General features: G+C 45.8%; 2 protein-coding genes across 2 annotated transcripts; one reads left to right on the top strand and one right to left on the bottom strand.

Moving 5' to 3' along the window:
- The first annotated feature begins 3,027 nt into the window (after window positions 1-3,027).
- LOC137826491 (cellulose synthase-like protein G2) lies at window positions 3,028-6,643 on the top strand. The gene is made up of 8 exons (XM_068632467.1): window positions 3,028-3,787; window positions 3,857-3,964; window positions 4,279-4,401; window positions 4,679-4,891; window positions 4,984-5,083; window positions 5,189-5,358; window positions 5,448-5,795; window positions 5,896-6,643. The coding sequence occupies exons 1-8, from the start codon at window positions 3,182-3,184 to the stop codon at window positions 6,451-6,453; spliced, it is 2,226 nt and encodes a 741-aa protein (XP_068488568.1). The 5' UTR covers window positions 3,028-3,181; the 3' UTR covers window positions 6,454-6,643.
- Window positions 6,644-19,458: 12,815 nt separating this feature from the next.
- LOC137825103 (uncharacterized) lies at window positions 19,459-21,184 on the bottom strand. Its single transcript, XM_068630778.1, has 3 exons — window positions 20,946-21,184; window positions 20,451-20,683; window positions 19,459-20,393 (listed from the first exon to the last, which is right to left on the bottom strand). The coding sequence occupies exons 1-3, from the start codon at window positions 21,182-21,184 to the stop codon at window positions 19,459-19,461; spliced, it is 1,407 nt and encodes a 468-aa protein (XP_068486879.1).
- Window positions 21,185-27,118: the final 5,934 nt, after the last annotated feature.

Below are 27,118 nucleotides of genomic sequence, written 5' to 3'. Positions count from 1 at the left end.
TGATTCCTCATGCTTTGATAGAAGACAACCTATTGATGTAGAGCTAGATATGCCAAGCAAATAGACGTTGTTAGACCTTTTACCAATGAGCAGAACATCCTTTGAATTCAGTAATCGAATCTCAGACGAATTTGTCTTGAAGGTGACTTGATATCCTTTGTCACAGAGTTGACTGATACTCAGCAAACTATGCTTCAAACCTTCAACATAAAGAACATCATGAATGAGCAAGCTACTTTCATTGCTTATGGTTCCTTTTCCAAGTATCTTTCCCTTGTTGTTGTCACCATAAGTCACATGCCCATCTTGTTCGAGAGAAATATTGATGAACTTGGATGCATCTCCAGTCATATGCTTGGAACAACCACTATTAAGATACCATATGTGATGTTTTCTCTCCAAGAATCCCTACAAAATTCAAAATCAGGTTGCTAGATCTGGTCCCCTTACAAATTTGGGTCCATGAGTGTTAATGTGTTTCCAAGGAGCCTTAGGATCCTTAGGAACCCATTTCAGAATACCTTTAGGAATAGAAAACTTCCTGATTTTACAAAACCTAACAAAGTGGCCCTTTTCCATGCAGTAGAAACAACAAACAACCGGTTGTTTCGGCTTTTTAATCGATTGATTTTTAGTGAAAGTTGAAAAAGGTTTTGAACATCCACTTTGTTTGCTTTGAGGGTTAAAGCCCAAACTAGATTTCCCAAAAACACATGTTTGAGATGCTAACACATCTTCAAGATTTGATTTTCCTTTTGAAATTTTATCAATCGTTTTCACAAGATACAAAAATTTCTTTTGTAAGGACTCACAATTTTCACAAAAACTTGAATGACATTTGCAAGATGACTTTTGATAAATCAGTTCAAGATTTTTGAAATCTTCATTTGAATGATTTAAATCATTTTCCATAACTGTGATTTTCTCTTTCAACTTGTTGTTTTCACTTTTCAATCGATTTATTAAAAGGGCTAACTTTTTAGCTTCTTCATGAGTTTCTTGAAAAGCATTAAGAAGTTGAAAATAATTTTCACAATTTTTGGAAGAAGATGTACTTACTTGGTTTGATCCAGATTCTTCTTTGCCCATTAGGCAGACTTCAATCTTGATTTCTGAAGAGAATGAATCAGCAGAAGATTCCTCTTTGTCCATCAAGGCACTCTTTTGATTCTTGTGATATTTCTCAAGTGTATCCCACATTTCCTTGCTAAGATACATTCTGAAATCTTGAGCAATTCATCAGAATCTAGAACAGAGACAATTATATTCTTTGCTATACAGACAAGATGTTCTTTAGGCACATGCATGTAGGCACTATTTGAAATAATATTCCAAATGTCCTTATCTAATGATTGAATAAAAAACTTCATTCTTATGCACCAAATTGGGTAATTTTGACCACAAAACAGAGGTGGTTTACTCAAAGAAGCACCTTCCCAAAATGAAAACTTTTTAACTATATGAAACAGTTTTTCAAAAAAAGATTTTTCAGAAAAACAGAAACAAGGACTTGAGTAATTTTCAAGAACCTATCTTTTAATGCCAATTGTAAGAAATGATGGCTTAAACAAGAGGGGGGTGAATTGTTTTATCAAAGATTTTCGCAAATGCTTGGTTTAGAATGAATCTTTAACAAACAACTCAGATAAGCACTTAAGGAAGGCAATCAAACAATCCAAAAGAAACAGATATCAGAATTTTAACTAGTTAAAATTGAGTTGTAATCGGTTGTTTATAGCAACGAAAATATCAAACAATTAGAGAGTTTAAGAGAAACTTCACACCTCAAGACAGAACAACCTCTGCCTTTACAGAATTTCAAACACAAACAGTATGTAAAAGAAGTACAATTACAAGACACTAAGTAAGGATAGAAAACACATGGAATTACAGAACTAGAGATCCTATGATTAGCACTTGTCACCACAGCAAAGCCTGAAAGCACTCTTGCTCTTTTAAAAAAAAACACTTTCAAAAACCAAATCTCTTTCTCAAATCTGAATCAATACTTGTTGTATACTTTGATTTGAATGAAAGTCTTATTTATAGCCATTGAAAAACAACTGTTTAAAGCATATTTGAACAACTGAATCAGTTAAAACAAGTTTTCAAAAAATATTTACGAAAACACACATTTAACCGGTTGAAACCACGATTTAACCGGTTGAATGAGTCAAACAGTTACACAACTTATTCAAAAAGCAGTTTCAAAACTTCTAGCCAGCTAAGTGACAAACAACCTATTATTTTGACAAATCAACCAGTTGTTTTCTCTTTGCTCGGAAAAACACTTAGTTTCTTAAAACAGATTTAATCAAGCTTTGTGCAGGCTTCAAGGACTGGTCTTAACAAAGATTCTAAATAGCTTAAACTAAACTTAAACCCAGAAAGCAGCACAGTTTCAGGCTTCATGTGGATTTGATACATCAAAGCTCCCATCTTCAACACGCCCGAGTCAAAGGACACCTTAAGACATGCAATAAATGGCAGTAAGGATAGTTACAATAGCACTTAATGAGTCATAATTCGTCTCTTGAAAAATCAGCTAAAAACTGATTAATTGAAAGATGACACAAAATCAGGGATCACGATATACATCAGCGAATAACTAAAATTTGACCATCATAACAAGGGCCCATGACCAACACTATAAATAAACCCTCTGCGGAAGCGTAGAGTACGCTTTAATCAATTACCAATATACACTCTTTACATACTTACTTGATCATCGGAGTACCTTTTTTAGGTCACCCCTAACCAAGCATCAACATTTGTGAAAGAAGACTCAAAGGAAGAAATTAGAGGATCACCAACACATCAGCAATTGTACAACAATCCCAAGTCCTATTTAGACCCTCTTTGCCTATACAGGTAAAATAATAAAATGAACAAGAAAGTAAGATAACTCATTGATTGAAATTGTCATTCTAATGGCTCCAATTATTTATAACATTATCCTTAATAAATAAATGGGCAGGACATTTTTGACTTTTTCCATGAATTCCCATCAGTCTCACTTATAACATTATTACCGGAAGAAAACAAACAACTTTTGATTACGTCTTGTGCCAGAATGACTAAGTGTTCAAGGTTGTCATGATTTGATTTCTATCCGATATTTCAATGAACTAGAAGAATAAATATATATAAACCTTTAAACCATTGGAAGGAAGGAAGAAAGATGGGGGAGACTCTTCCTCTCAGTCTTAGCCATGTCAACAAGTCTTTGGTTCTCACCAATAGACTATACATGCTCCTCCATTTTACTGCTCTTTCTTTCTTGGTTTATTATAGGCTGTGTTTCTTCTTTCAGGATCCACAGACCCGAGAACCCCCTTTGTTCCCTTGGCTTCTTGTTTTTGCCTCTGAAATCATTCTCTCCTTCATTTGGATTCTTCATCAAGCTTTTCGTTGGCACCCCATTTCCAGAACTGTGTTTCCTGAAAGATTACCTCAAGATGACAATCTCCCTCTCCTAGATGTCTTCATATGCACTGCAGACCCCACTAAGGAACCCACTTTGGACGTAATGAACACTTTGTTATCGGCCATGGCACTGGATTACCCACCAGAGAAGCTGCATCTGTATGTTTCTGATGATGGGGGTTCACCTGTCACCTTGAATGCCATGAAGGAGGCTTGGAAATTTGCAAGTTGGTGGCTTCCTTTCTGCACAAGATACAAAATAGAATGTAGGTGCCCCAAGGCTTACTTTTCTATTTCAGAGAATGAAGGTGGTGATTTTGATGGGAGCTTTGAGTTTCATGCAGATAAGAAAATGATCAAGGTGGGTTCTGAGTGAGATGAAGTTAATTTTCTCTGAAATTTTGTATAATTGATAGTCAAGTTTCTGCAGGAAAAATATGAGGATTTTGAAGAAGACATAAAAAGGGTAAAAGAAAACCAGGACAACTCTGGAGATATTACTGGCAAAATAGGTCAAAATCATCCACCTATTATAGAGGTATAAATCTGTTATCCACAGCATTACTCTTTGGTGAAAGATCTGAAAATGGACTTATTTGAAGTTTAATTAGCTCATTTATCTCTGATTCAAAATTTATATGTTAGGCTTAATTAGTGCTTGAATCAGAAGCTATCAAAATTGATTTATCCCTATTTTAGGTATATACAGATATATGGCTAATTTTCTATGAGCAGCATGGTGTTCAGTGATATTACAGAAAAAATCATGTTTGCATGACACCTGGTTAACTATTTAATTTTCATGAGAAAATCCAATTACCCAACTTATCAAATTAACACTCATGATGGCAGGTGATACAGGAGAATAGCAGCTGTGAAATAGAGCAAGTGAAATTGCCCTTCCTTGTCTATGTTTCCCGTGAGAAAAAGCCTTCTCATCCCCACCATTTCAAAGCAGGGGCCCTCAATGCCCTTGTAAGATTCCCTGCATCTCTCTCTCTCTCTCTGTAGTGTTATTAAAGGAATTATCTAGGGACAAAATTATGCGACTCGACCTATTGGAACGAGGTGAATAGTACCTTACATGAGCGAAAATCTTGACAGTCACTGATACAATTTACAAAAACTGACAAACAAATATCTGAAGATTCTATTAAATAAAACATGGGTATACAGTGACCATTCACAAACAGCTTTACAGATTTCTAATAAGCTATTTGAATGCTTATAAAATATGTATATATTCCTGCAGTATCGAGTCTCTGCTGTGATAAGCAATGCTCCGTACATTCTAGTGCTGGATTGTGACATGTTCTGCAATAGCCCAGCTTCAGCACGCCAAGCATTGTGTTTCCACCTTAATCCCGAGACATCTCCTTCACTTGCTTTTGTCCAATTTCCTCAGAAATATCACAATATAAGCAAGAACGACATATATGACAGTCAGCACAGATCAGCATACAAAGTAGGATATCAGACAAAATTCTAAGTTTTGATATCATTGTGTAGAATCTATATCTTCAAAACAACGTTGTATCTAACCAAGCTTTTACCTAGGTTCTATGGCAAGGTATGGATGGGCTCATGGGACCGGTATTGTCTGGCACAGGCTTCTATATAAAAAGGGAATCACTATATGGAAATTACAAAATCAAAGGTGTGCAGCATGATGATTTGTTTATTGAAATTTGGTCATTTGGGATGAACATGTACATACATAGGTACATACTGCATACTGATACAATTTTGTTTTGAATGTTAGACACTGACCTTGAACTCCAACAATATGTTGGCACATCCAATGAGTTCATCAAATCCTTAAACCAAAAGGGCACTGCAGATTCAGTCACTGTTGGACGTACATTCCCTGAAGAAGAGACTTTGCTATTGGCTTCTTGTAATTACGAAATTGGAACTAAATGGGGTAAAGAGGTATGACTATATTTTATAATCCATGCATATTACTGAATTCATCTATCTAGCATAAACAATGCACTTCTTTTTTCGGAGTATGCTTCCAGGTTGGCTTCCTGTATGGTACTGTATGTGAAGATTTTCACACCGGATTCATATTGAATTGCAAGGGTTGGAATTCAGTGTTATGCGATCCACCACAGCCACAGTTTCTAGGAAATAGTACCACTAATTTGAATGATTTACTAGTTCAAGGCACCAGATGGTTCTGTGGACTGTTTGATATTGGTTTAAGCAGGTTGTGCCCTCTTATATTTGGGCCTTTAAGGATGTCTCTACTTCAGAGTCTTTGTTATGCAGAACTGACATATTTCCCTCTCTATTGCTTGCCCCTTTGGTGTTTAGCAATTGTCCCTCAGCTTTGTCTACTAAATGGAATTCCCTTGTACCCCAAGGTAACAATTAAATGTTCTCCTATGCCTTTTTTTTTCCCTGAATTCATTACATCAGTTTTCAAATATTGAAACAGCTCTCATGATTTTACTTTTGTGTCAGGTCTCAGACCCCTTTTTCTTCATTTTTCTGTTTATCCCTCTATCAGCTCTCACCAAGCACTTAGTTGAAGTCCTCTCAACTGGAGGAACATTCAGGAAATGGATAAATGAACAAAGGATATGGATGATTGAATCAATCACATCTCATCTATATGGATGTTTGGATGCTCTACTGAAGAAATGTGGTTTGAAAGAGGCTAGTTTCTTGCCAACCAATAAAGTTGAGGATGAGGAACAGACTAGGCTTTACCAAATGGACAAATATGATTTTAGAACATCAAACATGTTTCTGGTCCCAATGGTTGCAGTCATCACCATCAACATATCTTGCTTCATAGGGGGAATCTACAAAGTGTTATCAGTGGGAAATTGGGACCAGATGTTCATACAGCTTTTCCTTACGGCTTATATCATTGTTGTCAACTATCCAATAATTGAAGGGCTTGTGATAAGGAAAGATGTAGGACGCATTTATCCCTCACTAGCTCTCCTTCTAACATCAAATATCTTGGCCACAACCATCACTTGCACACTTTATTCTGTACTAAGGAAAGTATAAAGACCACTTCTGTGTGCCCAATAACATTCATCCACCTTTGTTTTTAGAGTACAGAAATGCTACTTAATGGAGAATATGACTGCATTGTAACAGTCTAACATGATGTTGTTGGATGAAATAAAGTGATGGAGACTCTACTGATATAATCTCCCATATATTATAAGTTTTGAATTCACACTTTTAAATATAACATCTCTTTCTCTTGTTGATACATAACTTTATCATTATTCAGATTTTAATTTATTTTATTAAAAATCATGTCTTTAAATCTCATCTTTCTCAAAAAAAAAAAAAGTTACTAGAACAGTGTTAGCATGTCCTCTCCATCCAACTTACAAAACACAGAAAATGGAAAACTAAAACTGGTTAGCTAATTGATTGGGTTGAAAATACCAGCTAATCAACTCGTTGATAAATATAGAACGAAGTAGCATCAGTCCATGTAATAAACAAGCATCAACAAACGTTTTTTAAATAATATGTTTAATACAAGTAAAATTTATAGAAATCATAAACTTTTGTGAGTCTCAGTTCTGATTCATCAAATTTGTAATTTTTTATAAATTTTAAAAGTATTAAAGAGACTATTGTTAACACTCTTCTTAATTACTATGAATTTTCTTTTTATTATTTTTCCATTTCAAATTTTAACTAGTTATACTCTCAAATCAATTCCTTCTAATTCTTTTTGGAAATACTCCTCTTTTATATTTTGCATATATAAATTATGGCCTACGTTACTAGTCACTATTTTTTTTCAATGTACGTTTGTATTTTTTCAATGTTTCATTTGCTCTCGAGTAAACAATCAATTTTCATTCCTTCTTTCTATCGAGAGTATTATTGGTCCAATATCCATATGTTAGTTTATCTTTCTGTTTTAAATTAAATAAAACTCTATTTCTCAGGGTAGAACTAGTTTAGCAGTTAACAATTCTTTAGGTGGGTAGAACTAGTTTAGCAGTTAGCAATTTTTTAGGTGTGCATATGTGTGTATAGGTGTACGTGTCCTACTTTGTAACCATATGTACTAGAATTAGTTTTTAACAGTTTTTCATGTAAAGAGCTTATAAAAGTCTGGTTGCTTCAATTGAATAAACATGCAGTATTTTCACTTTCAATCAGATATACTACACAAGTACTATTTTAAGTTTTATAACAATTGGTATCAGAGCTCCATAAGGGCTTGATAAGGTGTGAACGGGAGTGAAAGGAGTGTGGGTTTTGGGATATAGTGTGAGTGCATAAGCAGAGAAAAAAAAAGATGTATGGGTTAGAGAAATTTGTTCAATCGGTCATCCCGAAATTTGATGGTCATTATGGGTTTTGATCCATGACCACGGAGAATTTCTTACGCAGCAAGGAGATGTGGCAGATTATTGAAGATGGGATACCTCTGCTAGGTTCCCCCCACTAAATACCAAGGTCAAGCGAGCTTAGCTCCAAGCCTTGAGACGTGAGTTGGAATTACTCACCATGAAAGATGTAGAAACCATTGATGAGTATCTGGGACGCACTCTTAGTATTGTCAATAAGATGAAGTCAAATGGAGAGGTGATGGACTAAAGTACTGTGGTTAGTAAAATATTCATATCACTCACCCCAAAGTTCAATTATGTTATGTGTTCTATAGAGGAATACAATGATTTGAGTAAGTTGAGCCTTGATGAACTCCATGAAAGCTTAATGGTTCATGAGTAGCGAATGCAGGACTCTTAATTTGATGAACAAGTGCTGAAAATTACTCATGACAACAGATCAGAAACAAGTCGTGGATACAGTTGAGGAGGTGGTGGTCGTGGTCGTGGAAGAGGTCGTGGAAGACAATCACTAAATAAATCACTCATAGAATGTTTTCGGTGTCACATACTAGGACACTTCCAATACGAGTGCCCTCAAGTGGTGTACCGTCCCGTCCCCGGGCGTTGACCAAAGTCAAAGTCAAAGTCAAAGTCAACATATGGTGGGACCCCTCAAGGGCCCCAAGGGAAGAAAGTCAACAGGTTGACCGCTTAAGGCGTCGCCAAGATGAGGCGTCGCCAGGTTAAGGCATCGACGGTGTCACCCCCCAATACCCATGGGTAGGAAGACCGTGGAGGGGGCGACACCGCGAGAGGCCTCAGTACCTCAGGACAGTAATAAAGAGAAGAGAAAGGTGGCTTCAAGGCCATAGTTCTAGTACCAATAGGGGGTAACCTGACTCGTGAAGTACCCACACCACCGCTGGGAGACCCCTGGGACAGATACGACCCATGAGAGGGCCATGCCCAGGGGAGAACCACGTGCATGGTACGAGAGAAAGGTAGATACACTCCGAGGGCGAGTGACTAGAGGTTGGGGCGCATGAGTTGGCACCTAGAAAGTCACCCCTTGCGCCAGATGCACTCCGAGAAGGAGGACTTGCACGATGTATTATCCCTAAGTTGGGTTACGACGCTGTAAGGCCATCCACGAAGAGTAGCGATCAAGTCAGAAGAATACGTGGCAGTAAGCACTGAAACATCAATGTTTTCCTGAAAGTTCGTTAAGGTACGCATTAATTTTGTTTACGTTTCGAACGCTTTAAAGCACTTTTGTACCGACCAGGTCATCGGGTGTGATGACGTGTCCAGCACGTGACTATGTGGGGCGTGCTCAGCAGAACACGTGGATAAGAGAAAGACTAATGGTTCAGAAGTAAGCATAGTCACCGCTCGTGGAAGTGGCATTCTGCAGTGTACATAGTCGGTTGTCGCCGGGTTTGTGTGTCATCGACGTATTAGATAATGGAAGATCAGGTGGTCTGGCATCGCCGCAAGAAGCACATCGCCGGACTTCCCAGTAAACTCAGTTGTAGCTGATTGGGGGTTCGGGCGAGGAAGTTCAAGCATGTGAGTTCAGTAAAGATGATCATTACGTCAGCATGAGGAGCGAAGGTTAAATGAGTTGGAGTAAACAGTTTGCTCCTCGACAACAGGATTCCCAGAGTGGACGTTCGTCGATGGCGAGTTCCTCTCAGTTAGAACGTGCATGGCGTGGCGAAGAGGAAGGTGGCACCTGCGACAAGTAGTATCACAGAGATGGTGTACTTTGTTGCATCCGATACTCGCCTTGTCAGGTGGCGTTCCAGAGCGTGTTGCATGTTAGGTTACACCTTGAGTAGGAGACTTGGTCGCACAACTGCATGCTACGTAGGAATGGCGCTCAAGTTACCCCAACCCAGATGACGACACGTGTAGGGTTGGATGCTACCTGTTGCTCCAACCCAGATGATGACACGTGTAGGGTTGGATGCTACATAGAAGTGACACTCAAGTTACCCCCGCCAGATGATGACACGTGTAGGGCTGGGTGCTACCTGCTACCACAGCCCAGATGATGACACGTGCAGGGTTGGATGCGAGCCATGAGTCCAAAGCGTAACTGCCTGGAGAGAGAAAAAACCTAGCTATAAAGGTAAACTTAACAGAATTTGCAGAGGTATGTTTTCATTACGGCTCATTGTTTTGGGTTGAGTGCACTTTAGTACGGTTCTACAGAGTATAGTTTTCTCTCAGTATTTGGGTGTTCTTGTTACTGACTTGAGCGTCGGAGCGCCACCGGCCGCAGAGGCGCCATCTTGTGTTTTCAGGTTCTCAGAGCAACTATCTGTGGTGTGGACTTGAAGGGCACGTGGTGTCAAGTTGGTGAGGAAGATCGTGACGAGGCAACGCTCTTGCACTAGGTCAACCGGCAGGATCATCTGGCGCCCACCGTGGGGCCGTATAAAAGGTGATTCCCAACCACAGTTCGAGTTTGTTGAAGTTTTGGTGTTTTCTGTTCGACTGCTTGCTGTCGCAGTCGGTTTTTGGAGTTTTCACTGTTCGTTTGGAGTTTCTTTGAGTTGCTGAGTTTGCTGAGGAAGGATGAGGACAACGCGGTCCAGTTCAGTCGCGCCGTCAAACGAAGAGGACGCTGTGTCTATGACGCAGGTGATGGAGATGATGAGGACGTTGTAGGAGAACGTAGCTGCATCGCGTTCTGAACAAGAAAGAATGCACGAGGCGCTGGTGGCCTCACAGTCTAGGAATGAAGAGCTCAACAGAATCAACGAAGAGCTGCGTAAAGCTCTTCAAGGACGGGAGGAGCGTGCGATTGGGGACAGATCTGCACCCCCATCCCCACCGCATAGCTTTCCCATGCCGTTTTCTCAAGAGATCATGGACACGGTGGTCCCTGCAAATACGATAGTGATGAAAGCATCTTTCACCGAAGTGGAGGACCCTGAGGCTCACCTCACAGCGTTTCACACTCAGATGATGCTCTCATGAGGGTCAGACGCGGTCTACTGCAAGGTGTTCATGAGCACTCTCAGTGGAACAACACTGGACTGGTTCTTCAGTTTACCTACTGGCCACATTACCACGTTTCAACAGTTTTCCAAGATGTTTGTTGAGCAGTACATAGTGAACAAGGCACCGTTTTTGGTGTCTTACGATCTGTTCGACGTGAGGCAGTACCAAGGGGAGTCCTTGAAGGATTTCTTGAACAGATTCGGAGCTCAGATAGTCCGCTTGCCAGACAAGGATGAAGAAATGTTTGTACATGCCTTCAAAAAGGGCGTGTTGCCTGGGCCCTTTAGTGAATCGCTTATCAGGAGTCACCCCGCCACGTTCGCTGAAATTCGGCGATGTTCCGTGGCTCACATCGCCGCTGAGAGCGAAGTCTCCGAGAAAAGGGGAAATGTGGCCCCAGCTAAGCCCCGCGCTCAGACAAGGATCCAGCCACGGAGGGTGATGGAGGTCGCGACAGGGAAGAAGGTTCAAAGGGTGCATCATCCTTACGATCCAAAGAAGAGCAAGGCAAAGGGTCCAGGGCGGCCTAGAGAGCCCAATCGCCGCCAAGGTATGAGTTCGTGATGGGGTTGGTTAACCTGATCGCCATCCCGAACATTGCTGCCAGGCTCAAAGCGCCTGAAAAGACGACAGATAAGGTGTTGGGACCGAAACCGGACGCGTGGTGTGAGTTCCACAAGAGCTTTGGCCACTCTATCAACTCGTGTTTGGCTTTGGGATACCAACTCGCCGAGTTGGTCAAATGTGGGTTCTTGAAGGATTACTTGCTGGAGAAGCAAGTGGGCCAATCATCAGGCTCACAATCGGCAGGCAGTGAGGGACAGCAGCACAAAGTACCCATCCACGGCGAGATCCACACCATAGCTGGTGGATTCTCGGGTGGTGGGTGTACTGCATCGCAGCGAAAGAAGTATGCAAGGTCTGTGATGTCAATGGAGGTCTTTGAGGATAACTCACCTGATGTGGACATCACGTTCACCAAAGAAGACCTTAGGGATGTCGTGCCTCATGACAATGACCCTATTGTAATCTCGCTTGTTACGGCGGGAAGGACAGTCCTTCGGGTGCTGGTCGATCAAGGAAGCTCGACAGATGTGATGTTTTGGCCGACTTTTGAAAAGTTACAGTTATCCGCTGACCAGCTGAGGCCATATGGGGGCTGCTTGTACGGTTTTGTCGGTGATCAAGTGGAGGTCAGGGGGTACATTGAGTTAAGGACGACGTTCACAGATGGCTTGGCCTCGCGCACAGAGAAGATCAGGTACCTTGTCGTGAACGCTCCATCGACATACAACATCATGTTGGGAAGGCCAACGCTCAACAGGACAGGAGTTGTGCCTTCAACAAGGCACATGAAGGTCAAGCTACCATCAATGGAAGGGATGATTATCACCATCTGTTCTGACCAAAAGGAGGCGAAGAAGTGCTATGAAAACAGCCTCAAGAACAAGAGATCTGTATGCCACGTAACCACAACGCCGCCCCTTAGTGTGGGGCCTGAGCAGGAAAACCGGCGAGTTGTGGATATAGCGTTGGAGGTGGCCGTCGAGGGAGATGTGCCAATGGAGGATATCGAGGCGAGGTCCGAGAGCGCCGCTCGGGTGGAGGAAGAGAGAAACTGCCCGGAGACCGCCAGGGAGTTTGGTATTGCGAGAGCGCTGATCGCCAGCGAGAAGAGGCCTCAGCCGGTGGAAGAGTGGCTTGAGAAGAAGATCAACGGCAAGACGTTTAAACTGGGGAAAACCTTAGACAGCGAGACACAAGACCAGATCGCCAAGGTGATAAGTAGACACCTGGATGCATTTGCGTGGTCTGCTTCAGACACGCCGGGGATTGACCCTGATTTCTTGTGCCATCATTTAGCAATGGATCCCCAGGTCAGGCCAATCCGCCAGAGAAGGAGAAAGTTCAACGAGGAAAAGAGACAGGCGATCAAGGACGAAACGCAGAAACTCCTTGCAGCAGGCCATATCAGGGAGATCCAATATCCAGAATGGCTCGCCAACGTCGTTCTGGTCAAGAAGAGCAGTGGGAAATGGCTGATGTGTGTTGACTTCACAGATCTGAATAAGGCCTGTCCAAAGGATTCTTATCCTTTGCCAAGTATAGATGCCCTGGTAGACAATGTGTCAAGGTGTAAGTTGCTCAGCTTCTTGGATGCCTTCTCAGGATACAACCAGATTAAAATGCATCCTATGGATGAGGAGAAGACTGCTTTCATGACGGAAAGGTCATGCTATTGCTACAAGGTGATGCCTTTCGGGCTGAAGAATGCGAGGGCCACGTACCAGAGGCTAATGGACAAGGTGCTCGCCCCTATGCTCGGGAGGAATGTGCAGGCATATGTTCACGACATGGTCGCAACATCTCTGGAAAAGAGCAAGCACGTCACTGATCTGGAAGAGTTGTTCGTTACAATAGCCAAGTACAAGCTGAAACTAAATCCTGATAAGTGTATTTTCGGCGTGGAGGCAGGAAAATTTCTGGGATTTCTCTTGTCGGAGAGGGGAATCGAGGCAAACCCCGACAAATGTGTCGCCATTCTGGCGATGAGGAGTCTTGCCACTATAAAGGAGGTGCAGCAGCTCACAGGCCAGATGGCCGCTCTGTCTCGATTCGTATCCGCCAGTGGAGAGAAGGGCCACCCGTACTTCCAATGCTTGAAGAGGAATAACAGGTTTGTCTGGACGAAGGAGTGTGAAGAAGCTTTTGTGATGCTCAAAGAGTACTTGGCGAGCCCGTCGATTCTGTGCAAACCTCAAGCGGTGATCCTGCCGGTTGACTCGAGTGCAAGAGTCTTGCCACGTCAAAGGTATCTCCCTCTAGATCGGCTTTGCACCACGCTAGCTTCCGTCCTTCACACCTCGATTCTCCTCAAGAACCTGAAAAAGACAGAGTGGCGCCGCTGCGGCCGATCGCACTCCGACGCTCAAGTCAGTGACCCTCTGGACACGTGGCTCGCATCCAGCTGTACACGTGTCACTATCTGGAGCGTCCTCTACTTGAGCGTCACTTCTACTCTTCAGGCTGTTCGACTAAGTTACCCATGCAAGGAGTAACTCGGTGCATAGCTGCCTTGGAGCGCGATCTCTTCTAAGTGGCGAGCACGGGGTGTCACCATGCACACCTTCTCTGTGGTCTCGCCTGCCGCTATCACGATCTGCATTACTTTCTCATCGTGCATGTTCTGGTAAACTGTTCCCTTGCCTCAACCTCTGGCTAGGGAATGATCATCTGATAACTTCGTCCTTCGTACTCGTACCCTCTGAAGGCCCTAAGCAAGCCTTCCTGATCTTTCGGCGATGTCCCCCTCTCGGCGGTCTCTGACCACTTGGTCGCCTAAGCTCACATACGGCGACTATGACACAAGCCTGGTGACTGCCGGTTAGATATGCTAGAGATCGGAGAACGCCAACTTAACGATTGGCGACTACACAGACTCCCCGATGTACTTCCCTTCCGTCAACCAGGTGTTCCGCTCAACACGCCTATATTATCGCTTACTGCCACGTCATCACTTCCGACTACCTGGTCGGTACAAGCGGCAATGCCCCTCAGGTTATATTTTGCTATAACCGAGAGGGCGATAAGTGCGGTGCTTGTCCAGGATCAAGATCAAGTCCAGAAACCCATCTATTTTGTTAGCAAGGTGTTGCAGGGCTCATAAGTGAGGTATCAGGCCTTAGAGAAAGCAGCACTGACGATTGTGTTTTCGGTGAGGAGGCTGCGTCCTTACTTCCAGAGCTTTACAGTGTTGGTAATGACTAACTTACCCATTCAGAAGGTTTTGAAAAAACCGGATGTAGCTGGGAGGATGGTGAAATGGGCGGTGGAGTTGTCGGAATTCGACATCAAGTATGAGCCCCGGGGACCGATCAAGGGGCAAATCTTCGCTGACTTTGTGGTCGAGCTATCTTCTGAAACAGTGCAGAACGCCGGGGATGATTTTCATTGTGGATGGGTCGTCTAACCAGCTGGGTAGCGGGGCTGGAGTTATTTTGGAGGGACCCAACGGTGTGTTAATAGAGCAATCTCTGAGGTTCGCCTTTAAAGCCAACAACAATCAAGCGGAGTGTGAGGCTTTGATCGCTGGTATCTTGTTGGCAAAGGAGATAGGAGCAAAGGTGATGATGGCCAAGAGTGACTCGTTGTTCGTCACTGGGCAGGTAACGGGTGAGTTTCAGGCCAAAGATCCGCAGATGGCAGCTTACCTGGAGTATGTTCAAGAGTTGAAGAGGTCCTTCGTTTTGTTCGAAGTGGTGCACGTGCCAAGGGAGTAGAATGCCCGAGCTGACTTGCTAGCCAAGCTCGCCAGTTCGGGCAAGGGGGCAGGCAGCGGACTGTTATATAAGAAACTTTGAAGACACCTCGAGCATTCATGGCAGATCACCAGGTTCTTCATGTGTGCAAGTCAATGGAAGGAACGGCGAGGAGTCATAGATCTTTGACTCAGGAGACTCTGAGGACGCCGAGAGTCAGAGCACGTCCAGGGGGGAGACGAAGATGACGCAAGTCTGCGCTATCCATGAGCCAGATACATGGATAACACCGTACCAGCGCTACATGGCGGATGGCGTGCTCCCAATGGACTCGACGGAGGCCAGAAAGATAATGAAGAACTCCAGCAGGTCAACCCTCATCGATGGCGAGTTATACAGGTTTAGGTTCACACATCCCCTTTTAGTATGCGTATATGGAGAGAAGTGCATGAGGATTATGGCTGAGCTCCATGAGGGGATCTGTGCGAGTCACATCGGGGGTCGAGCTTTGGCAACAAGAACCCTCCGCGCAGGTTATTACTGGCCCACGATAAGGGAAGATTGCAAGAAATACGCCCAGTGTTGCAAGCAATGCCAGCAGCACGCCGATTGGCACAAGGCGCCCCCAGAAGAGCTGAAGTCAATTTACAGCCCCTGGCCGTTCCATACGTGGGGAATCGATATACTGGGACCTTTTCCTTTGGCGATCAGGCAGATGAAGTATTTGGTTGTGGCGATCGAGTACTTCACAAAGTGGATTGAAGCAGAACCAGTAGCCCAGATCACCGCGCACAAGATTCAGAGTTTCGTGTGGAAGAATATTGTGTGCCGATTTGGTGTGCCCAAGCGTTTGGTATCAGACAATGGGACTCAGTTTGCAAGTCACCTGTTGAATAAGCTGTGTGGGGATGTTGGGATTCAGCAGGTGTTTGCTTCTGTGGAAAACCCACAAACGAACGCGCAAGTGGAGTCAGCCAACCGGGTCTTGTTGAGAGGGTTGAAGAGGAGGTTGGAGAAGGCCAAAGGGTCTTGGGCTGAAGAGGTTCCCCACATAGTATGGGCGTACCATACCACTGAGCAATCGGGAACCCACGAAACCCCGTTTAGTTTGGTGTATAGGTGTGATGCGATGATTCCATTTGAAACCCAGGAAAGCTCGTCGAGATTCCAAAACTTCGTGGCGGAAGACTCGAACGAAGAAAGGAGGATGAACTTGGATTTGCTGGATGAGGTCAAGGAGGAAGCGCGGGTGAAGGCTGAGGCAGTAAAGAGAAGAGTTGAACGCAAGTACAACTCCAGAATAAGGCCGAGGCAATTCAGAGATGGTGACCTGGTGATGAGGAAGGCCCACCAATACGAGATGGAGAACAAATTGTCACCCAAGTGGACAGGACCGTTTAGAATAACCGAAGCGCTCGGGAACGGCGCCTACCGCTTGGAGACGCTGGAAGGAGGGGCGATTCCTCGCACTTGGAACGCCACCCATCTCAAGTTTTATTACAGTTAAGGCATTGTAAGTGGAAATTAACTTGAACAATTTAAGATGTTTCAGTTAAAACAGTTTTTCAAGGGGGCACTCTTTTTTCCTTAAGGAGGGTTTTTAATGAGGCCAACCAATAAAGAAAGTTTTGAAGTTTATCAAAGTTTCCAAGTTATTAAGTTTGCATGCTTACCGTTTTTAAGTTTTTGTAAAGAGACTTTGTCGCCCTGGTGTAATTTAAAGCAACGGCGAATTCAGATTGCATGCATTCAGTGCAAAGTTTTAAAGCATAAAGTTTTAAACCCTCATCGCCAGCTGGCGATCGGGGTATAAGCTAAAGTTTTTTAAGTCCTCATCGCACCTGGCGATCAGAGGCACAAGTATAAAGTTCTTTAAGTTCTCGTCGCCATCCGGCGAGAAGAGATTAAAAAGACCTCCTCGCCTTGAGCGAGCGCAGGCGAGAAGAGATTAAAAAGACCTCCTCGCCTTGAGCGAGCGCAGGCGAGAAGAGATTAAAAAGTCCTCCTCGCCCTGAGCGAGTACAGGCAAGAGCAGATCACAAGACCTCTTTGCGTAAGCAAATCGAGGCAAGTTTGAAAGTCCTCAGTGCATCCAGGGGAGGAGGAGATGTAACCCCTGGGCAAGTTGAGGCATCAGTAAAAGCCCTTCTCACCCTCGAGTGAGTTCAGGCAAGATAAATCTGAAAAGTTAGGGTTGTTAATGATCTTAAGTGTGGGAAAGGAAGGTTGATGAGAACACCTTTTCCCTTGAGTGAAACATCAATATTGACCTAGTAAGACCAGTTAAAAAGAAGAAGTTAAAGGTTGGCTGGGGAAGGTTCGCAGAGGACACCTCACCACCTAAATCATTGTTCTAAAACTCAGGGAGGTAGAGAAGGATCCGAAAGGCGGCTCTACCCCCAGATGAGGGAACAATGACTTAAGCTATCCCAGGTTAAAGACTCGGGGAAGGTAGAGGGAGATCCAAAAGGCATCTCTCCTTCCAGTTGAGCAAAGATGAAATCATGAGGTGGCCCCACAGGGAACGTTTTCAGTTAAAAGGAAAATGGCGTCGCCGAAAGCCTATGGCTTTGAGATTGAAATAGAAAGAGGATTACACGGCGAGAGCCAGATCAACGAAGTTTTGGGCGATAACGTAGAAATACGCTTATCCTTTGGCAGGTCAAGCGAGCGAGATTTCAGACGCTAAGATCGACCTACGCCCCTACTGCCAAGTAAGTGATTTCGCGTTAAACGTTATTGCTATAGACTAACGGTTTGTTTAAGTTAAGGTGATTTCAAGAGAATTAAGTACCAATTTGTGCGAAGTACATTGGGTTGAGTAAAAACCAGCCAGTTATACCAGGTGATCGCACAACAGATAAACTTAGAAGGCATATATATATATATATATATATATATATATATATATATATATGAGTAAAAACCAGCCAGTTATACCAGGTGATCGCACAACAGATAAACTTAGAAGGCATATATATATATATATATATATATATATATATATATATATATATATATATATATGTACCGTCCCGTCCCGTCCCCGGGCGTTGACCAAAGTCAACGTCAAGGCTAAAGTCAACATATGGTGGGACCACTCAAAGGGCCCAAAGAAGGAAGTCAACAGATTGACTGCATCAGGCGTCGCCAAGAGAAGGCGTCGTCAACACAAGGCGTCGCCAAGAGAGTGCGTCGCCAAGCCAAGGCGTCGCCAAGAGAGGGCGTCGCCAAGCCAAGGCATCGCCAAGCCAGGCATCGACAGTGTTACTCCCTGATACCCCTGGGTAGGAAAGACCATGGAGGGAGTGACACCTCGGGAAGGCCTCAGGCCCCAATGGCTCAGAACAATGATAAAGAGAAGAGAAAGGTGGCTTCAAGGCCATAGTACTAGCATCAGTAGGGAGTAACCTGACTCATGAAGTATCCATGCCACCTCAGGGAGACCCTTGGGATAGATACGACTCATGAGAGGGTCATGCCCAGGGGTAACCAGGTGCAGGGTGCGAGAGGAAGGTAGATCCCCTCCCAAGGCGAGTGACTAGAGGTTGGGGCGCATGAGTTGGCACCCAAAAAGTCACCCCTTGCGCCAGATGCACTCCAAGGAATGAAGAATCACACGATGAAATATCCCTAAGTTGGGTTACAGTGCTGTGAGGCCCTCCACGAGGAATAACGGTCAAGTCAGGAGGACACGTGGCGGGAAGAATAGAAACATCAATGTTTTCTAGATAGTTTGCCAGGTATGAGGTAATTAAGATTAATTCGAAGTAATTAAGTTTACGTTTCGAACGCTTTAAAGCACTTTAAACGCTTTAAGTGTTTTGAACGTCTTAAAGGCGCTGAACGTTTTATACCTTAAATGCGCTTTAAGACGCTTTGAATGCTAGAGACGTTTAAAGGGAGCTTTAGACGTTGGAGACAGGAGAAAGAGAGAGGATTGAGACTTAGTTGACACACACACACCCTAGTTGCTTGCTCGCGCACCCACTGTACGCACAGGCAATTAGGGAAGGAAAGCATTAGTTACACAGTTATTAGACCACCTTCAGAGCATTCATTCGTGGTGCTCCGATACGGAAGCGTGTCACTTTGATGTTTCTCGCCAGCTAACTTGATCGTCGGAGTGCAAACGGCCGCGAGGGCGCCCCTTTTGTTCACTTCTTTTCAGGTACACACAAGCGGTGCAGAACGAAGGTGCCCTAGCTCGCGAGGATAAGCCACGCACAAAGACGATCCTGGTCAAACGGCGAGAACAATATACACATGTATATCAAACAGTTTGAGCAAAATGAAAGTTATTACATAAATCAAAGTTAAAATACAAGAGTTTCAGAGGCGGTAAAGTTGAAGTGGCAGATGGGAGCGGCAATTAAGTTGGAGGCATGATCTTCCCATCCACCACCTCGTTGTACACCGAAAACTCAGAGAGGTCAAGGTCGGGAAATTTGGCGAACTGCTCCAAAGCCGAAGGTAAGAACTTGGGCAGCTTCAAGCTGAAGCTCGTCGATCTTTGTCTTGAACCCACTGTTCTCTTCACGAACCTGGGCAATTTCAAGCTCAAGCTCGTCGACCTTCTTCCTGACCCCGCTGTTCTCTTTGCGAACTTGGGCAAGCTCGGCAGCAGTTTCGCTCAGTTCTTTGGAGGCTTTGTCCCGATCTTGTTCAACTTTCCCCAGAAGGGTTTCCCTCTCGATTGACCTCTTCTCGAGTTTGGCCATCTTTTCGGCGTCAGTTTTTCGGGCCTCCTCCAGCTCTGCAATTTTCTCCCTCATAGGGACGAGCTTGCTCTCTAGCTTGACGGCGTCCTGAAGTTTGTCGTGCAGTTTTCGGCGCAGTTCAGTCTTGTCCTTGCGCAAACTTCGGATCTCTTCGTTGAGAGCGTTTTCTACCCGGGAGAACTCGAGCCCTTGCATCATCATGTCGCACTTGACTTTCTTGGCTTCGGCTCTCGCGGTGGTCGCCTCCTCCTGACGGATTCGATTATCAAGCGCGAACTTGTCCAAGGAGTCTTTTAGCCCTTCACTGACGATTTGAGGAAGACATTCATCGACCATGGCGTTCAGGCGCACTGTGAAGGACTTCAAGGCTTCCTGGAGAGCAGCTGGAAGAGCTGGAGTTGAGGGAGGAGGTGAAGGTTGGTTCTCACCACCACCCTCGCAAGGTTGGATGGCGAGGGGAGCCTCGAGGCGTGGTGGTGAGGAGGGGAGTTTTGTTGCATCTTGAGAGGAAGCTTGTATATCAGCAAGCTGTTCAGGTGCAACTTCAGCGGCCGAGGCGTTTGAAGCAAGAACATCCCCAGCAGACTCGAATGGCGTGGAGGCGCTAGGGGGGTTCTCGACGTAGTCAGGAAGGGCGCCCTCAGCCGCTGGTGGTTCAGTTGCAACTCCCCTCTTTCACTTGCAGATCAGCCCGTCCTCGGTACTTTCATCTGCTTCTTCGTCCGATACAACCCTGAGGGCTTTCCTCTTAGCCTTTTTGAGTGGTAATTTCTTCCGCTCGGGGGCTGGAAGAGCAGCAGCGGTGGATGAGCCAGCTGGCAGAAGTTTGCATTGGGCGGCGGCGATTTCTGCAACAGAGTTTGGCACGGTTTGGGAGCCCGCCACCAGGTTGTGAAGCTTGGCTATGAAGCGCAGCTCAGCCGTCCCAACATCATATCTGCACAAAGAAGCCAACGATCACAAACCAGTCCAAATTCAAGCAGTTGATGATGCACAAGGAAATAAGCAATATGAGTTAATGCATGGACTAGCTAGTTAAGACTACGCGCGAATCAGAACGACGACATCAATGTAAAAAGCAAGGTGACGCGAATTCAAGGAAAGGGAACTCAGGGAGGAGGGAAGGACAAACCTATATGAACGTCCAGTTGGCCTTCGTGAAATTCATAGGCGATGATGGAGGAGGTGGCCAACGTTACGTTAGAGGAGGCAACTCCTTTCCAGAAATTGCACAGGTCTTTGTCGAGCTCCCCCATCTTTTCCGGCCCTCTAGCCCTCCTGAAGCTAGTCTCTTTCTTTCCCTTGTCCATCCAATACAAGGGAAATCCGTCGAGAAGAGTGGGGTCTTGGTTATTACAGCAGACGCGCACAAACTTCCCCTTCCAGTCTTTATAGGTTTGCTGAAAGATGGAGAGGATGGACCTCCCAGCAACCCCATTGAGGCTGACCCATAGACGATCGCCTGGGTTCTTGGCCTCAAACAGGTAAAGGAACACGTCCACCGAAGTTGGATGTCCCAAGTGTGCACAAAGGATTTGGTATGCCCTAACGAACGCCCAGCTGTTGGGATGAAGCTGGGCGGGGGCTATGTTAAGCTCAGTCAAAATCTCCCTCTCGAAGCGAGTGAAGGGGAAGCGGAGTTTGACTTTCTTGAACATCGTGGCATAGATAAAGCAAAAAGGCTTGCCATTACTCCCTTAGCTGTCAATGCAAATGGGTTCTCCGGGAGGACAAGGTCGAACAACCACTTTGTCGTCATGTTCTTTGCTGAAAGAAAGGTGAGCTTGATCACCTTTCTTGAGGCGGAGGATGTCGAGGTCGGTGTTAATGGAGGAGGTCTCACCCAGCAAAGCTGAGAAGGCCCAGGGATACAGTTGTTTATAGTCTGGGAGTGGTCGCACAACTGTGCTGGTGTGAGGTGGGTTTGGTTGCAGTTGGGTAGGTCGTGAAGGTGCAGGTCTCACGGCCTGGCTCGAAGGGATATTAGGATCCCTTGGTGGATTGCGAGAGGAGGAGGGGTTGGCCGTTCGAGTTTTCGTCGGAGGGTTTTGAGGAGATGGAGGAGGGTTTGGAGTGACTTTGGAGCGAGCCATCAGAAGAGCTGCAAAGAAAATGAAAAAGGAAGAGATGAGAGCTTGAAAACAGAGGGACCCAACAGAAAAAGGAGAAGACAGAGAGGACGAGGGGGGCTCGCGGAGAAAAGGCTAGAAACCCTAAACGCAGGAGAGAGCGAAGCAAAGAACGAAAACAGCCCACAACGTATGCTCCAGACAGTTAATGGATGATGCAAACCGATTAAAATGCAACAAATATCAGCGGGAGTGATAAAAAAGTTACCTTTTGATGATCAGAAGAGCGTTCAGGAAGATGGTGATTGAAGGAGAAGAAGCGTTCGCTGAAGCGTTTCGAGAGTTTGGAGTGAGGAAGAAGATAATGAAACAGTGAAGTGGCGCGAAGTTTTTAAGAATTTGGAACGTTGCGAGAAGCGCAAACGGCAATGAATAATAGTCGTTGATAAGTCCACGTGTCATATGATCAAAGGGGTTGGTGAAGTGTCAAATCAGTGAACAGTATGAGCGCCAACCCGTAAGGCCACGTAGGTCGCTGGAAATTCAACCCTTTAGTCTTTTCGCTAAACAAGTCGCAGCACAAGACTGGGGGCTTGTGTACCGACCAGGTCATCGGGTCTGATGACGTGTCCAGCACGTGACTATGTGGGGCGTGCTCAGCAGAACACGTGGACAAGAGAAAGACGAATGGTTCAGAAGTAAGCATAGTCGCCGCTCGTGGAAGTGGCGTTCTGCAGTGTACATAGTCGGTTGTCGCCGGGTTTGTGTGTCATCGACGTATTAGATAATGGAAGATCAGGTGGTCTGGCATCGCCGCAAGAAGCACATCGCCGGACTTACCAGTAAACTCAGTTGTAGCTGATTGGGGGTTCGGGCGAGGAAGTTCAAGCATGTGAGTTCAGTAAAGATCATCGTTACGTCAGCATGAGGCGCGAAGGTTAAATGAGTTGGAGTAAACAGCTTGCTCCTCGACGACAGGATTCCCAGAGTGGACGTTCGTCGATGGCGAGTTCCTCTCAGTTAGAACGTGCATGGCGTGGCGAAGAGGAAGGTGGCACCTGCGACAAGTAGTATCACAGAGATGGTGTACTTTGTTGCATCTGATACTCGCCTTGTTAGGTGGCGTTCCAGAGCGTGTTGCATGCTAGGTTACACCTTGAGTAGGAGACTTGGTTGCACAACTGCATGCTACGTAGGAATGGCGCTCAAGTTACCCCAACCCAGATGACGACACGTGTAGGGTTGGATGCTACCTGTTGCTCCAACCCATATGATGACATGTGTAGGGTTGGATGCTACATAGAAGTGACGCTCAAGTTACCCCCGCCAGATGATGACACGTGTAGGGTTGGGTGCTACCTGTTACCCCAGCCCAGATGATGACACGTGCAGGGTTGGATGCGAGCCACGCGTCCAAAGCGTAACTGCCTGGAGAGAGAGAAAACCTAGCTATAAAGGTAAACTTAACAGAATTTGCAGAGGTATGTTTTCATTACGGCTCATTGTTTTGGGTTGAGTGCACTTTAGTACGGTTTTACAGAGTATAGTTTTCTCTCAGTTTTTGGGTGTTCTTGTTCCTGACTTGAGCGTCGGAGCGCCACCAGCCGCAGAGGCGCCATCTTGTGTTTTCAGGTTCTCAGAGCGACTATCTGTGGTGTGGACTTGAAGGGCACGTGGTGTCAAGTTGGTGACGAAGATCGTGACGAGGCAACGCTCTTGCGCTAGGTCAACCGGCAAGATCAACTTTAAATGCTTTAAACGTTTTAAACACGTTGAACGTTTTTATACGCTTTGAAAGCGCTTTAAGACGCTTTAAATGCTTTAGATGTTTAAAAGGGGCTTTAGACGTTTGAGACGGGGATCCGAGTTTTGATCCAAGTTTCAGTTCTCAGAAAACCCTAGTTGTTTTGCTCGCGCACCCACTGTACGCACAGGCAATTAGGGAAAAAAGTATTAGTTACTCAGTTATTTGACCACCTTTAGAACATCCGTTCACGGTGTTCCGATACGTAGGTGTGTCCCTTTGATGTTTCTCGCTAGCTGACTTGATCGTCGGAGTGCAAACGGCCGCGAGGGCGCCCCTTTGTCCACTTCTTTTCAGGTACTCACAGACGGTGCAGAACGGAGGTGCCCTAGCTCACGAGGATAAGCCACGCACAAAGACGTCCCTAGTCAACCGGCGGGAACATTTGGCGCCCACCGTGGGGTCGATCTAAAACTTCAGTCCCACCGCAAGAATTCAGTTCCAATTGCAGTTTCCAACCCAGTTCACTCGAGATTTTACCAAGTTCATTGAGAAATTGGTGCAGTTTTCACCGATTGCTTTTGGTTGATCCACAGTTTGATCGTGTTCGTTCGATTTTTTTTATCCCTTGGAGTTGCACGACAGCTAGAAGAAGTTCCAGAAACCACAGATGATGAGATCCACGAGGCAAGGTACGACGCACGCTGAGAGTGAATAGATGACCATGCAGCAGGTCATGGGCATGATGCAAGGATTGCAAGGGCAATGGCAGCGTCGAAGGCTGAGCAAGAGCGCATGCAGGCGGATCTCGCAGCGTCTTAGACGAGAAATGATGAGCTGTGTCGCATAAATGAGGAGTTGTGCCACGGGTGGCGCGACCACACAGGACAACGCAACATAGATAAACCTAAACCTTTCACTCCACCAAGGGAGTTTTCTACGCCGTTCTCGCAGCCGATCCTGGAGACGGTGATCCCCAACACATTCACTGGGCCCAAGGTGACGTTCACAGGGATGGAGGACCCTGAGGCGCATCTCACTGCGTTCCACACGCAGATGATGCTGGTAGGCGGCTCCGATGCCGTAAGGTGGAAACTCTTCATGAGCACCTTGACTGGGGTGGCCATGGACTGGTTCATCAGCCTTCCAGAGGGTCATATCACGTCTTTTGCGCAACTTTCGCAGTTTTTCAGAGAGCAGTATCTAGCCAACAGGGCTCCACCACCAGTTTCATATGACCTGTTCGACGTGAAGCAATATCAAGGCGAGACCTTGAAGAAGTACATAAATCGTTTCGGGGCGCAAGTGGTGAAGGTTGGGACCACAGAAGAGCCCATGATCGTATACGCATTCAGAAAGAGGGTGTACCCTGGGCCTTTCTGCGAATCAATCATCCGCAACCGCCCAAAAACTTTCGATGAGATCAGGCATCGCGCGGCGGAACACATCGCCTCTGAGGGTGAAGTGTACGAGAAACGAACAAGTGTTGCGCCTGCGCGCCCAAGAATGCAGACGCGTGCGCAACCCGCCAGGGTCAATGAGGCCACGACAGGAAGGAAGAGCCAGGAAAGGAGACGCCCCTACAAGGGGAGGAGGCCCCAGCCCAGGGGTCGAGCAGAAGGAAACAGGCCAGCGAGGGAAGGAAATAGACCGCTAAGGCACAATTTTGTGGTGGAGCTAAAAGACCTCATTGTTGTGCCCAACATAGCTGACCTGCTGAGGCCACCGGTGAAGTCTGACAAGGTGTTGGGACCTCACAAAGAGTCGTGGTGCGAGTTCCACGAGGCGTTCGGGCACCATATCAACAACTGTTTGGCGTTGGGCTATCAGTTAGATGAGCTTGTGAAGAATGATTTCCTGAAAGATTATCTTGCTGGGTCTGCTACGACCACAGCCCTAGTGGTGCTAGAGGGGGATCAGGCGCATGAAATTCCGATCCATGGAGAAGTGCACACCATTTCTGGTGGCTTTTCTGGAGGAGGGCCCACTGCCTTTGAGCGTAAGAGGTATGTGAAGTCAGTGAATTCAGTCGCTTAGGGGGATTCGGATGACCAGTGGGAGTCAGACCTTGTGTTCACCAGGGCTGACCTACGAGATGTTGTCCCATATGTTGTCCCATATGACAATGACCCTGTGGTCATTTCAGTTGTCACAGCTGGGAGGAAGGTGCATAAGGTTCTCGTCGACCAGGGCAGTTCTGTAGAGGTCATGTTTTGGTCGACGTTCAATAAGTTACAATTGTCCCTTGACCTGCTGAGGCCCTACACCGGGTGTTTGTATGGGTTCGGGGAGAATCAAGTTGAGATACGAGACTACCTAGAGCTGAGGACGACGTTTACAGATGGAACGGCGTCACGTACCGAGACAATTCGGTACTTGGTTGTAAACGCCAATTCGGCCTACAACATCTTGTTGGGCAGACCGGCGCTGAATAGGCTAAAGGCAGTGTCCTCCACTCGCCACATGAAGATGAAGTTGCCAGATCTAAGTGGCAAGGTGATTATGATCAAATCTGATCAAGAGGAGGCCCGAAAATGCTATGAGAATAGCTTGAATACAAAGAGATGCGTGTTCATGGTACTTGAGCAGACGCCCGTTTCGGATATGCCAATTGAGGTAGAGCCCTTGGAAGAGGTGACGCCTGCGGAGTCGACGCCTGTTGAGGCCTCACACGCGGAGACGACGCCCAAGGAGGATGCGCCCATGGAAGAAGCGTCAGAGGAGGCGACGCCCGAATCACCCGATGGGGCGACCCCTATAGAAGAAGATCGCAGAAATGAGTCTCGTGCAGAGAGCGTGCGGGATAGGCGACCCCAACCAGTAGACAATGTTGTGGAAAGGCAGATAGGAGGTAAGATGTTCAAGCTGGGACATTTGTTGAGCCTAGAAGAACAAGATGAAGTGGCAGTCGTGATCTCACGCCACTTAGATGTGTTCGCATGGACCACCTCAGACATGCCAGGCATCGACCCGGATTTTTTGTGCCACCACCTTACCATGGACGCCAAGGTTCGCCCTGTACGGCAGAGAAGGAGGAAGTTCAACGAAGAGCGATGCCTCGTCGTGAAGGAAGAGACGCAGAAGTTGCTAAGCGCCGGGCACATCAGGGAGATACAATACCCTGAGTGGTTGGCCAACGTAGTTCTAGTGAAGAAGGCGAATGGGAAGTGGAGGATGTGCGTCGACTTCACAGATTTGAACAAGGCGTGCCCCAAGGATTCGTACCCGCTGCCCAACATCGACGCATTGGTGGACAGCGCCTCGGGCTACAAAATGCTGAGTTTCTTGGACGCATTCTCAGGTTACAATCAGATCAAGATGCACCCAAGAGATGAGTGTAAAACGGCGTTCATGACAGAGACATGCAGTTACTGTTATAAGGTGATGCCATTTGGGCTGAAGAATGCAGGCGCCACCTAGCAGAGGCTAATGGACAAAGTCCTTGCACCCAGGTTGGGAAGGAACGTGCAGGCCTACGTAGATGACATGGTAGTGACTTCGCATGAGAAAGGGCAGCACGCAGCGGATCTGGAAGAGTTGTTTGCCACAATAGCCAGAT

This window comes from Phaseolus vulgaris, chromosome 8 (assembly GCF_000499845.2).
Source record: "Phaseolus vulgaris cultivar G19833 chromosome 8, P. vulgaris v2.0, whole genome shotgun sequence".
NCBI lineage: Eukaryota > Viridiplantae > Streptophyta > Magnoliopsida > Fabales > Fabaceae > Phaseolus > Phaseolus vulgaris.
Note: the sequence above shows the minus strand (reverse complement) of the source record. Positions and strands in the feature narration are given on the sequence as shown.

Excerpts from the sequence above, each read along its gene's own strand:
- LOC137826491 (XM_068632467.1), top strand. The coding sequence starts at position 3,182 with ATGGGGGAGACTCTTCCTCTCAGTCTTAGCCATGTCAACAAGTCTTTG. Across the intron at positions 4,402-4,678 it reads CAGGGGCCCTCAATGCCCTT|TATCGAGTCTCTGCTGTGAT; the intron begins GTAAGATTCCCT and ends ATATTCCTGCAG. Across the intron at positions 4,892-4,983 it reads AGCACAGATCAGCATACAAA|GTTCTATGGCAAGGTATGGA; the intron begins GTAGGATATCAG and ends GCTTTTACCTAG.
- LOC137825103 (XM_068630778.1), bottom strand. The coding sequence starts at position 21,184 with ATGGGGTTGCTGGGAGGTCCATCCTCTCCATCTTTCAGCAAACCTATA. Across the intron at positions 20,684-20,945 it reads AAGGAGTTGCCTCCTCTAAC|ATATGATGTTGGGACGGCTG; the intron begins GTAACGTTGGCC and ends TTCTTTGTGCAG. Across the intron at positions 20,394-20,450 it reads GGACGAAGAAGCAGATGAAA|CGGCTGAGGGCGCCCTTCCT; the intron begins GTACCGAGGACG and ends CTGAACCACCAG.